General features: G+C 46.4%; 2 protein-coding genes across 9 annotated transcripts in view; both read right to left on the bottom strand.

Moving 5' to 3' along the window:
• LOC137217845 (glycogenin-2-like) overlaps positions 1–556 on the bottom strand; it is a 35,603-nt gene extending 35,047 nt beyond the window's left edge. Inside the window, exon 1 of the mRNA XM_067724816.1 lies at positions 379–556. Coding sequence (XP_067580917.1) covers positions 379–541 — 163 coding nt within the window. The 5' untranslated portion in view covers positions 542–556. The remainder of the gene's footprint in view (positions 1–378) is intronic.
• A 9,334-nt stretch (positions 557–9,890) lies between these two features.
• Positions 9,891–14,800, bottom strand: part of LOC137217846 (glycoprotein Xg-like) — a 29,827-nt gene continuing 24,917 nt past the window's right edge. For 5 of the 8 annotated variants that reach the window (XM_067724827.1, XM_067724823.1, XM_067724822.1 and 2 more), the window contains one exon: positions 12,101–14,165. In XM_067724827.1, the coding sequence (XP_067580928.1) occupies positions 13,888–14,165 (278 nt within the window). In that variant the 3' untranslated portion in view covers positions 12,101–13,887. The other 3 variants (XM_067724826.1, XM_067724825.1, XM_067724824.1) reach the window with 2 other exon arrangements.

Genomic DNA, 14,800 nt, shown 5'->3' with positions numbered 1-14,800 from the left:
ACGCAGCCGGACAGTCTCAGGAAGGGTCCGTTCTGAGCCCTGAGGTCTCCTCAGCCCCCAGCGGCCCCCTGGCTTCCAGAGGAAGGGGACGGGTTCCCAGCCTCTGTGCTTGTCTGACTGTTGTCTCCAGTGTTTGCCAAGTGTCCCCACTCACCCGTGCCACAGGGTCATTCCCTTTGGTCCCATTCTGGCCTCTTTCTGCCCCAGGGGTGCAGTGCTCCTGTGTGACACTGGGGATATGGGGAAAAGGACCCGCCAGAGCGTTCCGACAACAAGAGGTCCCCTTTGAAACGTCCCAGACAGCGTCTGCGTCCTTCAGTCCACATTGCGGGGTGGTGAGATTCTAAAATTTTCCCTTTGCCCTGGGTTAGAAGTTACCTGCCAGCAGGATTTCCACCTCAGGACCAGGGACGTTCAGAAGTGGGTGACTCTCGGATGTGGGGTGTCCTGTGCACTGGGGTTGTGCAGCAGCATCCCTGGTACCCACACCCCACAAAGCGACTCCACACATCACCAACTGTGCCCCTGGGGAGAGAGCCATGCAGGGTTTCAAACTACAATCACAGATAGATCATGATAGACAGACAGATAGATAAATCATAGACAGATAGAGATACATAGATGACAGATCTAGCAGGTAAATGATAATAGAATTATAATAGATAATAGATAGGTAGATGATAGACCCAAAGATAGATAGATAGCAAAGACCAAAGTCCTTGCTGTCATGGGCGCGTCCTGTGCCCTGTGGGGGGCGGAGCAGCCTCCCTGCTCTCCACCCATCAGATACCAGCTGTGACAGTAAAAGCGTCCCTAGGCATCGCCAAGTGTCTCTGGGGGAGTACAATTGTCTCTGGTTGCGAACTACAGCCAGAGAGAGAGAGAGAGAGATGATGGAAGATGATAGACGATTGACATGTGGGCAGATGGACAGGATAGATACACAGATAGATGATAGATAATAGGTAGGTTAATTACAGTTATAATATATAGATGAGAGAGAGAGAGAGAGAGAGAGGGAGAAAGAGAGATGATGGAAGATGATAGATGATTGACATGTGGATAGATGGACAGGATAGATACACAGATAGATGATAGATAATCGATAGGTTAATTACAGTTATAATATATAGATAAGAGAGAGAGAGAGAGAGAGGTTGATTGGTAAATGGAAGATAGAATCTCTGATGCTAAGTCAGCGTTTCTCAGCCTCAGCACTACTGACATCTGGGGCTGGGTGGCTCTGATGTGAGGCGTCCTGTGCCCTGTGGGGCGTGAAGCAGCGTCCCAGGTCTCCACCCGCCAGGTGCCAGGAGCACCCCCTCCCCACTTGTGACAGCTTGACAATTGTGTCTCTGTTTTGACGCCCGCTGAGAGGAGGAGGGGATTTCTTTGGCCCAGAGGGGAAGAGGGGTTAACAAGCTACAGTCAGGTTGGGGGAGGGGGCGTGGATCACGGCACGTCCTCGCCGGGTTGCGGAGAAAGTGAGCACCTTCAAGGCCAAGTCGAAACCCAGACACTGCGCAGGCGGATTCCTTCAGCCCCATCCCTGAACGCACCATCTCATGATGCTTTCCCGCTGGTGAAGAATCCTAGGAATTCCGAAATCTACCCAAGCCCCAGGAGGACGGGAAATAACGCCACGCGGTTGGTACACTTGGGAGAAGTTAGCAGCGCCTCCCACCCACCCACCCACCCACGCTGGTCCCCCCCAGGCTGTGTTTCACTCCGAGCTCGCCCCCCCTCCCATCTTTTGCTTCCCTGGGTCAGCCCTGGACCGGCAGCGGTATCAGCATCCCCTGAGAAATTCTGAGAAATGCGCGTTCTCAGGTCTCCCGAACATCAGGAAACTGAGTCTCTCATACGTACCCTGTGTTAACAAGCCCCCCCCCTTCCCCGCCCCATCCACCCTCAAGGTTGACAACCGCGGTTCTGATTGCCGGCATTTGGGCTTTGTGGGGAGGGACCGGCGGCAGCCTGAGGGGCTAGAGAGGGTGGGAAGAAGTTGCACCCAGACAGGAGCTGGGGGGAACTGCAGAGATGTTTAAAGAGAAGGCTCAGGACGCCCGAGCAGGTTGCCTCGCCTCCCAGCACCCAGTTCCGTAGACGCGCCCCCAGCCCCTGCCCCCACACTCGCCCACCCGGTCCTTCCAGCTCTGCCTTGGAGGCCGGAAAGCAGGACAGAGGGCCGTCAGCCACAGGCAGTCCTCCCAGATGCCTGGGCAAAGGTTAGGTCCGTTTTGAAACCCAGAGCAGGCATCCTGCCGTGGGCGCTGCCGGTGCCTCTGGGGGAGGGGGAGGGTCTCCAGGAAGCCAGGAGGGTGGGCACCTGGTGAGCCGTGGGCGCCGTCAGCGGAAGGCGGTCTCTTCTCGGGGTGCCGCACGAAGGAGGTTTGCCCGTGGCGAAGGTGACCCTGCCTTCTCCCTGGGAGCCATTCAGAGAAATTGAGTCGTTGGTACGTCGGTTGCAACATTGTTGGAAAGTTACAGGGCGCTGCGGCGGACATAGTTCAAGCCCAGGAGCCAGAGGAAGATGCCAGCCAACTGCGTCACCTGCCACGTTTTTGTGACAAAGATCCTGTGAATTACCTTGAAAGATAAGTGCGAGAAGGAGAGAAAAGATGTCTGCAGTATGTATACGTCCATATATGTGTGCGTCCCAGCTGCAATGATAGATGCGTTTGTGTTTCTTTTTTAATTTTTTGGCCACGCGGCATGTGGGATCTTAGTTCCCGAGCCAGGGATGGAACCCACGGCCCCCTGTATTGGAAGGGCGCAGTCTTAACCACTGGACTGCCAGGGAAGTCCTTATATATCTGTATTTTATCTGTACACATTAACCTAGCAAGATATAAAGGACCACAACCGCAAGAAAACAGAAAGCAAAGCATTTACGTCACGTGCTACTGGTAACCACTCAACCGCCATTCATTTTTCTGTTATTTGTTTGTAACAGAACTGGATTGGGATGCATAAATCCAGGATATATGCGTCCCAGTTTCAGCGAGGGGCTGTGTGGCCCATTGTGTGTGAGTGAGGAAGGAGGCGGGGTTAGCGGCTGGCTTCTGGAAAGAGGTCTTCACTCTCAAAAGAGGAAATGGCCTTAATTGGGCCTGCAGATATTAGAGGGTGGGGCTGTGATGGCTGGAGCTACAGAGCCATTTTCTGCCAGGAGTGAAACTGGTTAATACCCGGTGAACCATGAGAGAACACCATTAAATCCTCAAATTATCCCCAATCCAGACGCCCTAAACCTCAGTAAGTCCCCTTACAAGATACTGTCTTTATAGTGTTAGCTATTTTGAGATGGACTTTCTGCTACTTCAGCATAAAAGCATCCTAATTTATACCACATGGCAGAAATCCTCAAGCAGTTTGGTCACTGGATTCCCGACACTCTGAAAGACTAGTGAGAAACCCAAAGAACTTTTGCTTATGTAGGTTTTAAAGAAACATATTTTCTGTATTAGAAATTAAAACTGAAAATGTTAGATATTTATCTATAAATATCTGTTTTTTATATTCAAATTTAAAACTGAAATTTTTACATCTTTGTTTATAAGTATCCATATTTTCTGTATTAGAAATTAAAACTGAAATTTTTTTTGCGGTACGTGGGCCTCTCACTGCTGTGGCCTCTCCCGTTGCAGAGCACAGGCTCCAGACACGCAGGCCCAGCGGCCATGGCTCACGGGCCCAGCTGCTCTGTGGCATGTGGGATCTTCCCGGACCGGGGCACGAACCCGTGTCCCCTGCATCGGCAGGCAGATTCTCAACCACTGCGCCACCAGGGAAGCCCCTAAAACTGAAAAATTTTGATATTTATTCATTTAATAAGTTTAAAGATAACAATAATAAACCCATTCCATTTTGTATAAATAACATATTTTTACAGAAAAATAAATTTATTTTCCCAAACAAAAACTGGGGGAGAGGGAAAGAGTAGCATTAATTTACACACTTGTACATCTCCTTCATATCTCGCTTAATAGAAGATGACTAATTTCTCATATTTACTTCTACATTTGTTCTGTTGCAATAATAGTTTAGGTTGAAATGGGTAAAGAAAATCTGGCCTCCCCCAGATGGGTAGTTAGAAAAGAGGGGAATATTTTAATAGGGTTTTCACACAATTGACATTCTTCTTTGATGCCACACCAAAACTTGATAATTGGTAGTTTCTTTAAGGTTCCATGATTTCAGCATGGAATCTGGATACCAATCAATGAATTCTGTACTCTTTAAAGTTAGAATCCACAGCTTTATCTTGAACTTCAGACGGATCCTTTATCCACTTAGGATCTTGCAATATCATGCATGGGTCATCTGGAGGTGTTCCAAATGTTGGTACATTTTATTTCATAATATATATTTTAAAACCTCACATTTGTTCATATCTCTATTAATCTCATCACATAAAGGTCTTTAGCTAAAATAACAAGAGGAAACACCTCCTCTGTAATGTGAAGTTTGTGGCCTAAATAAGAAATTCTGGACTTCCCTGGTGGCGCAGTGGTTGAGAATCCGCCTGCCAATGCAGGGGACACGGGTTCGAGCCCTGGCCCAGGAAGATCCCCCATGCCACGGAGCAACGAAGCCCGTGCGTCACAACTACTGAGTCTGTGCTCTAGAGCCTGCGAGCCACAACCACTGAGTCTGCGTGCTGCAACTACTGAAGCCCGCAAGCCTAGAGCCCCGGCTCTGCAACAAGAAAAGCCACTGCAGTGAGAAGCCCGCGCACCTCAATGAAGAGCAGCCCTCGCTCGCCGCAACTAGAGAAAGCCCGCATACCGCAATGAAGACCCAATGCAGCCAAAAATAAAATAAATAATTTTGTTTTAAAAAAAGAAATTCTGCTATGGACTGAATGTGTGTGTCCCCCAAAATCTACATGTTGAAGCCCTGGCCCCCAATGGGATGTGTTAGGAGATGGGCCCCTGGGCAGGTTTGAATGAAGTCATGGGGGTGGGGCCCCCATGATGGCATTAGCGTCCTTAGAAGAAGAAAAAGAGGCACCAGAGCTCTCTCTCCACCATGTGAGGACACAGTAAGAAGGCAGCCGTCTATAAATCTGGAAGAGAGCCTCACCGGGAACTAATCTGCCCACCCGGCGATCTCAGACTCCCAGCCTCCAGAACCGTGAAAAACAAACGTCCGTTGTTGAATCCCCACGGTCTGTGGTGTTCTATTATGGGAGCCTGAGCTGAGACAGATTCATTCATTCTTCCAAGTGTTGACTGAATAAATAGTTACTGAGCACCTACTGCATGCCAGTCACCGCTCTAGTAGTTAGGGACACACCCATGCTTTTATAGATGTACCTCCTGGGGGCGGGGGGGAGGGGAAAACCCGGGCAATAAACAATAAAAAGTTATAGTGCATAAGATGTGGGCAGTGGATACAAGATTAGAGAACAAAAGTTTGGGCAGAGGAGGTGGGTGAGGGAATGTGCAGGGTCGGGGAAAGGGCTGGGACTGCAATGGCCCCATCTCGCTAACTAACTCCCCTTTGGTCTACGGCCGAAGGTGAGCGTCTCAGCTTTGCCCCCAGCCCTCCACCCCAGGGGCAAAATGTTCCATGTTCGTCAGGTCCAAGTGCTGTTTTTATTTTCAGTTGAGGGGAGTTTGGAACGTCGTCTGTGCTTCCACAGACCATTTATCCATCCCCAGCTGTTCATAGAGGAGCAGTTATGTTGGACGCATGCCAGTGTGAGAAGGGGTGGCCACGATGCGGAGGGAGATAGCTGCAAGGCACAGAGGTGCACTGCATTTATATTTGGAACTGCGGGGGACATGCCTCCATTAGGAAGATGGGACTCGGGCAGAGGCCAACCCACATCACCGAAGCCCTTTAGTGTCAGGAACCAGAATAGTACGTGGTGGGAAACCAGACGAGCTAATTCTAATCCCTTATGGGTCTGACCTGCAAATAAGGGATCACAGGATGGGGCTGGCCCATGAACGCCTTGACCCTCTTTCTTTCCTTCCCAGGAAATCTCACGAGCCTTTCACCAACAGGCTCAGACAGAAGCTGTGTTAGAAGACGTTGGATTTCTAAAGAAAGCAGAATAGGCAGTGAATAACCCCACCAAGACTAACATTTACTTAAAAACACCACAGCAGATGGTGACCTTTTCCATGGGACATCCAATGGGAGTCTCTGATTCCCTAGTGTGCGTGGGCTATAGCAATGTGCAAGGTATTGATGATTACCCATTTTTTTTAACCGTGATTTTTAAAAGTGTTAAACTAATTTTAAAGCCATTTCACAAATTTACAATGGCTCGACAAGTAATGGAGCACTCTCGGGGAGACTTCTTTTGTAAATCTCCTGAATTCTATAGTCACTACTTTGACCCTGGAGGGTGCACGGTGGGGACTACAATACACTATACCTGCCCCGTCAACCTTGGAAGTAGTTATACCTTTACTAACAATTTACTGTCAACGACACCCATGTGTATGTGTACATGTGTAAAATATTTAATGTATCTTAAAAGTCTGGTTTTTTTTCATGTCTTCCTACTAAAATAGAACATATGTATATGTCATTGACGTTACTATTACTCAAACTGGTACTTGGTGTTTCTAATCAGAACATCAGTTATTTTTTTCACTTTCTAGATTGCTACTCTTTGATAGATTTAACATTGGCTTGATGATCTAATAAATCATTCTCTGTCTGCCAAATTGAAAATGTTTATTTCTTTCAATTGATTTATATTTTAAAATGTTATATAATTAAGGTTTTTGTGTCATTTCTTCTTTTTTTAATATTCTTTTTCATACTTTTTTCCATGATGGTTTATCACAGGATATTGAATATAGTTCCCTGTGCTCTGCAGTAGGACCTTGCTGTTTATCCATTCTCTATATATAATAGTTTGTATCTGCTAATCCCAAACTCCCAATCCTTCCCTCCCCCATCCCCCATCCCCCTTGGCAACCACAAGTCTGTTCTCTATGTCTGTGAGTCTCTTTCTGTTTCATAGTTAAGTTCATTTGTGTCATAGAAAATGTTTATTTGTAAAAATAAACAAAATGGAACTCGGTTTAACTGAATTAATTAATATAAAATGACTATGGGCTTTCACAATGTCAGGAGACTTTATAAGATTCTCGGGGATATATGAATTGGAGGACCGCCACTGTTTTGGGAAATTTTCATTAGTAAATTGAGTGAAAACTAATATCCAATACTTCCTCTTTTGTTTACTGAATTTTGAAACTGTTGTGCAGGTTGTTTTAAAAGATTTTTAAGACTATAGACCTAAGAATAATATACTGGAAAAAAATGAAATTTCTGCAGCTCTAAGGCTTAACTCCCTTTAAGTAAAACATCTTTCTATTTTTACAGAATACATATACACATCTTCTCCCTTTACAGAAAAGTCATTAGAATCACAAGACAACACATGGAATTCTGCATCTCATTAATTCTTTTCTCCTGGGGTCCAAGGTCCCGTCTGCATGGAAACGTTATCACATGGAATAAAATCCATGCACCATACAGTATCCCTTCTGCACAGAACAAAGCCCTGAACACTTTCAGGGGGCCGCCCGGGCAAAATGTGAAACGTAATTCTCTCATGGGCCGGAAGACAGCAGCCTCTGATGGGCTCAAAAAGCAATTATCACCTAGACCCAAATCCTCGCAAAACTGCAGAATCTCTCACTTTACCCGTCTGCAGGGTAACTACCCACCCTGTGTTTTGAACCAAGAGACCAAGAGATGGGAAAGGGGCCATTTCTGCATGAGCTCTGAGTAGATGCACTGTCGGTGTGTCGGGTCACCTACACAACAGGCAGAGAACAGATCTCCGGACAACAACCGGACCTGGATTCATGGATGGTCCCTCCACAGAATTCCTAACAGCGGGAGTTTGGAGGACCCCAAGAAGCAACAAAAACCATTTCCTGGGAATAAAACAGGCAAAGTGCTGAAAAAGTCATTTGCAGAGATAATAATACTTTTAAAGTACTGAGACAGGCTGGGACCCGGGACCCTTTGCTGCAGGGCTTGTGCCGGGACAGAGATCTGTTAGACAGCAACACACAGAGAAAATGTACGGGACTAAAAATAACCGCGTGCATGCGCAGTTGGGGCAAATGATGAACAACAAGATACAAAGAGACCAAAAAGCCCACCTGCCACTTCTGAAGAGCCCGGAGCGAAAGCAGGGTCCTGCGCATGCCCCCTGCACACAACACCACCTAAGGGGTGGGCAGCCCACCTAAGCCTCCCCTCCAGCCCGACCCCTGGACCCACCCGTACCCTCAGCCCACTTAAGGAACAAGCTTGCCCCCGCCAGGGAGCGAGCAAACAAGGGAACTTGTTATTTGTTCTCACTCCCCCCCCGCCCCCGCGCCCCCGCCCCGCGCTGCAGCAGGGGCCCCAATAAAGCCTGGCGTGAATTTCTTGTCCGGCCTCTGATCAATTTCTATTGCTTAAGGAGGCCAAGAACCCTAACTGCTAACAGTACCACCTGCTTTGGGGGCCAAGGTGAAAGCTGCCAGGGTTAGAGATGTGATGGACGCCAAGGGTGTGTCCCCAAAATGTGAAGATTCAAGAAATACGTTGTTAACATAGAAGGCGGCTCTCCAAAGAAAAGTTTGCCCCATCAGAATGGTGGGTTTCAGGAACCACAAGGGCTTTCAGTCTGCCTGGTTTCAGCCTCATCGTCATCGTAAGAAACAGGATCAGAAGACAGCTTTGTGCTCTTTCTACCAAAGAGGCAGCTTTCCAGAACTAATGTCCCCTCGTGAGTTTACGAGTGAAAAGAGGAATCATTTTCTCAGAAACGGTGGCTGAACCGTCGGTTATTTAAGGCTGGTGACTAGCTTCTGATGACTTGCTTTACTATGGTTCTCACTATCTGAGTGGGCTTAATTGGAAAAAAAAAAAATTCAAGCCCCCTGTGAACATGGATTAACGTGTCCTGAAAAGGTTGATGGGTTCAGAGCAGGAATTCGAGGAGAGAATTACACGGTTGGTTACTGCTATTAGAACTTGCGTTCTGAAAAGCTATTGAAAACCAGCAGAACTCATCTGCACCTGCCCCAGGCTCGCAGTTTTACAGATGGGATCCGAAATCTGTCACCTGCGTCACGAGACATTTCAACGTGACACTTGTCAGTGAATGAAAAGGAAGCTCGGTGAGATTTAAGAATGACTATCTCAGGTTAACACAGCCAGAAAACTAACAGAGGGTTTGGATGAATGTGTCCACCTTTGGGGGAGGGTAAATCTGCTTTCGTAAGAAACCAGAGGGTGCAAAGAAAGAGTGAATTCAATAAACAAACAAAATGTTAGAAAACATTTGCTGAAGGTAGAAATGATTCTACTACAGATGATGCCTCCTTGCATTTGAAATGCGTGAGACGTTGGAGACCTTCTCGAACGCGAACCACAAGGAGTTTCGAAGAAACTGATGGATGAGCTCAGATAAAGGAGTCGTCCAAATGTCTGCAAGAAAAAGCCACCAAATCTACACTAAATTATCCGAAAGAAGATAAAAGAACAGATGCACACGCAGATCCTATGAAACGGTCTCAGAAATGAACAAGCTTCGCCGCCGTCGGGAGTAAACATCATTTGAAAGTCAGATTCTATGACGTCGGTAGAAACATATGGTCACTGAGTGAGCTGCACTCCCCCAGATACATGTATGTGTGTAGAAAATGAACTATCACAGAATATTAAATTTATAGTGAATGTGCCATGGAAAGAAAGAAGAAAATCTTGCCAAGGCCACTGAAATGATCATCTGTGCGTGCGGAGTGCTGGATGCCTACGGAATCCAAGCAAAAAACGCTTCCGGAAGAAAATGTCAGAAAGAGCTTTTTTTTCCCCCAGCTTCATTGAGATAATAATTGACACGTAGCATTGCGGAAGTTTAAGGTGTACATTGTGATATATACAATATATATACAATAAGGTGTACATTGTGTATACACTGCAATAGGATTTCCACCCCAGCCTTAGCTAACACCTCCATCCTGTCACATAATTACCATTTCTTTTAGTGGTTAGAATACTTAAAGTCTACTCTCTTAAAAACTTTCACGTATAGAATACAGTATGGTTAGCTAGAGTCACCATGCTGGACATTCGATCCCCAGAACTTAAAGCCTTAAAGAGAGGCTTCCCGAGACAGCATTATTCACATACTTTAATTTAAACGACATTGAACACTAACCGTATCTTCCTCTTGTCATCGGGGTGACGTTTATTCCGCTGTTCTCCAACTGTATGTTTCTTTAGGTGTTCATAATCCATCTTCTTCCACAGGGTACTGAGGACACCATTTCTTCCTTTGGAAGGTGACAGATGCCCTTCTGGTTCTCAAACAACTGCTGGGTCCATCGGAGCTGGGGGCGGGGGGTGGGGGCGACCATCTCAGCCATAAGCCTCCAAGGCCATGCGCCCAAAGGATGCACAACGGAGTAGAAAGGGCTTTCCTGGATACATGCAAAGCTACGTAGCTTCATGACTTTTTGACCCTTTCACCGCTGTCTCATGGTTATACGTGCAAAATATAGAAAAGAGAACACAACCAACAAGGCCGATTTTTTTTTTCTCTTACATGTATTTTAAATGAGGAAAAGTTGCCCATGACAGTTACAGAAAAGGGATGGAGTTACCTTTCAAAATGCTTAACTTCCATTTATGCACATCTGTGTGTAAATCTGTGTGTGTACATACACACACTTTTGAACAACAGTTAAATTATGTTTAGCGGGCATGTTTAGCGGGCATCCTCACTTACGGGGAAGCTTAACAAGATTTGGGAAGAGTCCTAGGACATTCATAGTAAAATAGGAAATACAGTCTTCAAATGGCTCAAATCTTTGTAAATCCAGGACGGGAAGGCATGCAATTCTGAGCCGTCTCATCAGGACCTTTAGTTTTAAGTTCTTTTCCATTTTGGGGAAGCTCTTGCAAACGCCTTCTGCTTCCAACTTCTCTTTGCAGACCCAGCTCTCAATCCTGAAGGGTGAGCTCAAGGCATAAATATTTGGAATGTTAACGTGTCCTCTTTATGAGGTCCAGATTCTAGCGGGCTGGCTTCCTCTTTGGTTCTAATATTTAAACTCTAAAATTCTATCAGCATTCATCTCAGTTGAATCAAACTCTACTAATCTGCCCAAACCATCCTTTTCCCTCTCCCCTAAAGCATTACTAAAATAGAACCAAACAGCTAGTATGCGTTTTAGATATTTGAGGATAGAAGATCATCTCGTCCAGTAAACAGAAAAGTATAAACCAGGGAAGGCACTGCCGTCGCCTTAAGAACTGGTACCCACAGAGGATCAAAGACCAAAAATAATACGAAAAGCCACAACATCTGCAAATCTCTATTTCTACCCCACGTTCTCCAAAAAAATGTAGAAACTGGACTATTTCACAGGAAAAAAGCACCCCATGATCACTTCCCCGAGACGGTTTCCACATCAGCGATTTTGCACTTAAATTTCCCAAATCCAGCCTCATCCTCTGCAGGTGACAATACTCTTGGGAGCTGACATAACGTTCAAATTCTGCCGTTAGTGTCGGGAATCACTCATTCCCGATTCACGGGCGGTGGTGAACAGGTCTGGATTCCTGACATAACTAAGGAACTTATGGCATCAGTCAATCTTCTCACCCCAGCTTGTTGGAAACCCAAACAGCAGTCTGTCTGCATCTTTTAGAAGCCGATGGCATTCCCGCCCAAGACCCCGGTGCTACCCTGCTGCCCCTGTGCTTTGTGACCACGTCGATGGCCTGAGGTCACACCAGGAGGTAGTTTCGGAGTTCATCCCAGAGCTGGACTCTCTGTCCGGATTCACGATGGAACCAACAGACCAAGCAGTCAGTTTACAACCCAAGGCCCAGCTGTCTACCTGATGATGATCGATGTGTCTGAGGAATTAGGAGTTCTTGGTTAGGTAGCACGTCTATTGCAAACAGGAGGGAAAACCCTTCAGGGCAGCTGCTTAAGCCCAGAAGGAAAGGAACACGGCACGGGAGTGATGAGGGTGGTTCTTGTCTGGGTGGAGCCTTTATCTCAAAGCAAAGGGTGGATTTTGAAGGCCTCAGATGTTTTCTGGTTCTGTAAGGAAAGATTGGACGCAAGATGTCATAGCCAGCAAAAAAAGAAAAAAAAAAACTCTACAGATTGATCTCAAAGCCCTGCTATCTTTTCTGCTGCTTTCTATCTGTTCAGGTTTAGAACATTTTAAGTGAATCGAGGAACTCTATCTTTTGGGTGACCACTCCTAGTTGTAGAAATCCCCCTTTGGGGGATGCGGCCGAATTAGTCTTCATAACCTCTAAACGGGGAGTGACTATTACGTCCATCTGACGAAATAAAGGCAAAGTGTGAGGCTCACACGGTCCCCTTGAGCGCATGGACCTCTGTCGCCATGGTAGAGGCCCCCATCCCCATCACTGCCCCTACAAGACACACAAGCTCCAGGACTGGGCTGCACACAGACGCACAGGTTGTGCGTTGCTCCTAACCCCTGCAGAGCTGGCCAATGTACGTGCCCGCCATCCTTCGGGAGAGAGTGGGCATTCCCTGGCCACATGGTGGGCATCAACACCGGACCACAGAGGGAAGGTCAAGCTGCCATATTTCTTAGACGGTTTACGGGTTTTGCACCCAGCAAGGATCGGTCCTGCACACTGTGGGAGGGGTGCCCGAATGATGTCACAGCACGTCTTGACTCTCTGAGCTCGCTAACTTTCACAGAACCTCAGCCAAGTTTGGTCCCTTCGTGGACCTGGTGAAGTTATCATTAAACGATAATTGAGGAAGCAGACAGAATTTTTTTTTTTGGAGTGTAGTTGCTTTATAATATGTTGTATTAGTCTCTACTGTACAGCAAAGTAAGTCAGCTGGACGTGTATTTTATCCAGTCCCGAAAAAGGCAGGAGAGAGCTTCAAGACAGGACACTGCTTTAACCAGAAAGGGCCTCCGCCTCATATAGACGGGAAGGGTATGAACCAGAAAGAACAAAAGCTGCCCCTGCTGCAGAAATTCAAATAGGGGGAGGCGAGTGGCCGCGAAGTTGTAGCAGGTGCCAAAAAACCCAGGATACGTCGTAATACTTGAATGCAGTGTTTTTTAAAAAAAAATCATAATGAAAGCCCAGAAAAGCCCACTGTGAGCATAGTATCAAAACGTGAAATAAACGTGGGCTCCAGTCTTGCCTCTCTTGCCTCTCGCTGCAGTAAAACTTTACTGACATAAACAGGCAGCAAGCCGGCAGGCTGTAGTTTGCCATTTTGTTATTTTTTTAAAAAAATATGGCACTAAAATAGTATTGATCTTGGTGACTTCGCTCGTTGGGGCTCCCTCCACCCCCTTACGTTTGCGCCTGAGATGATGCCTCACTTTCCTTGCCCATTTTCAGCCCTGAGCTCCCGGGGTCACAAGTGCTTACAGAGTTTGGCCGAAGATGCAAGCGAAATTAATGCACAGTGTCTCTGTAATGATAAGGCATGTTGCCCGGAAAGTAACGTTGTTCTTCATAATCTGTTTCCCCACCCTCCCCGCAAACTTTCAGGGTCCGGGGTTACGTACACCAAGGCTCGCCCCGGCCAGGGGGTTGCGCAGTACCATCCACCCACCAGCAGAGGGAGGCCAAGGGTAGGTTTTGGGTTTTTGAATTCGCCCAAATCCTTAAAAAAATACTCCTGGAATAGGCTTTTGTTTCATAGCTTCCTTCCTGGAGGTGGAGGCCCCCTGGCAAAACACAGACAGATTCAGACATGGTTGGTCTCAGGACCAAACCTTGGGAGACCCCGAGTTAACATCTGAGCTGCTGTTTCTGCAATAAAGCATTCCCCTCTCCACCCACCCCCTGCCCATCTTCCCTTTAGCGATGTCTTTAGGGCTTTCACGATTCAGCGACAGGATCTCTGCTCCCAAGGACGGCTACCCACCCGTCCTTGGGCGTGTAATTCTTCAAACCCGGAAGCCTGGACCCAAAGGTGAAGCAGAAAGTCCCAGCACGCCCCCAGCCCTGGCCCCAACCCATTTCCCCTGGGGTCTGTGCACCTTTCGACAGAAAGGTTTGCAATTTAGTCCTTCTGTGGTTTTCTTTTGGGAGAAGGGTCCAAACACTGCAGACTCCACCCAAATATCTTTGCCGACTCCCTTGTGATTGAAAGTTCACTGAAAACAAAAGCAAGTTACTTATGTAAGGTCTGTGGCAGTGAAACCAAATCTTACAGATGAGAAAACCTTTTCAAAAGCATCTCTCAAGTCCCCCGTGGGTCCGTAATAAAGGCCCAGCTTTAACATCCCTTCATTATGCAAGGGGGTCTACACTGGACTGTATCAGAAATAACATTACCAGTGAAGGACCCCAGAAAGTATTTTTTAATTCAAAATATGTTATCACTTATTGAGTGTGACACTTGAACACAGCTCACACAGGTGCATCGCGGGTGACTGCTTTCAACCCTATTTGCAATATTTTTAAACACATTGCCTTGTTAAACAAAAGCAGACACAAAACCTTTTACTCACGAAATCAAAGTATGCATTTTGCATGAACTTTTTTGATAGATTGTATTCAAAAGGATTTAGCCTTTCATTACCTAAGTTACATAAATTAAGTAACGTATATCTGTCAAAGAATTTTATAACATAATATAGCCAATATTCCGTAATACCTGTAAATGGAGTATAACTCTTAAAACTTGTGAAACACTATATTGTACACCTGTAACATATAATATTGTACAGCAAATATACTTCAATTAAAAAAAATGTATAACAAGAAGAGATCTTAAAAGCCATCATTT

This window comes from Pseudorca crassidens, chromosome Y (genome assembly GCF_039906515.1).
Source record: "Pseudorca crassidens isolate mPseCra1 chromosome Y, mPseCra1.hap1, whole genome shotgun sequence".
Classification (NCBI taxonomy): Eukaryota; Metazoa; Chordata; class Mammalia; order Artiodactyla; family Delphinidae; genus Pseudorca; species Pseudorca crassidens.
The sequence above is the reverse complement of the archived record's forward strand: the minus strand, read 5'-3'. Positions and strand labels throughout refer to the sequence as shown.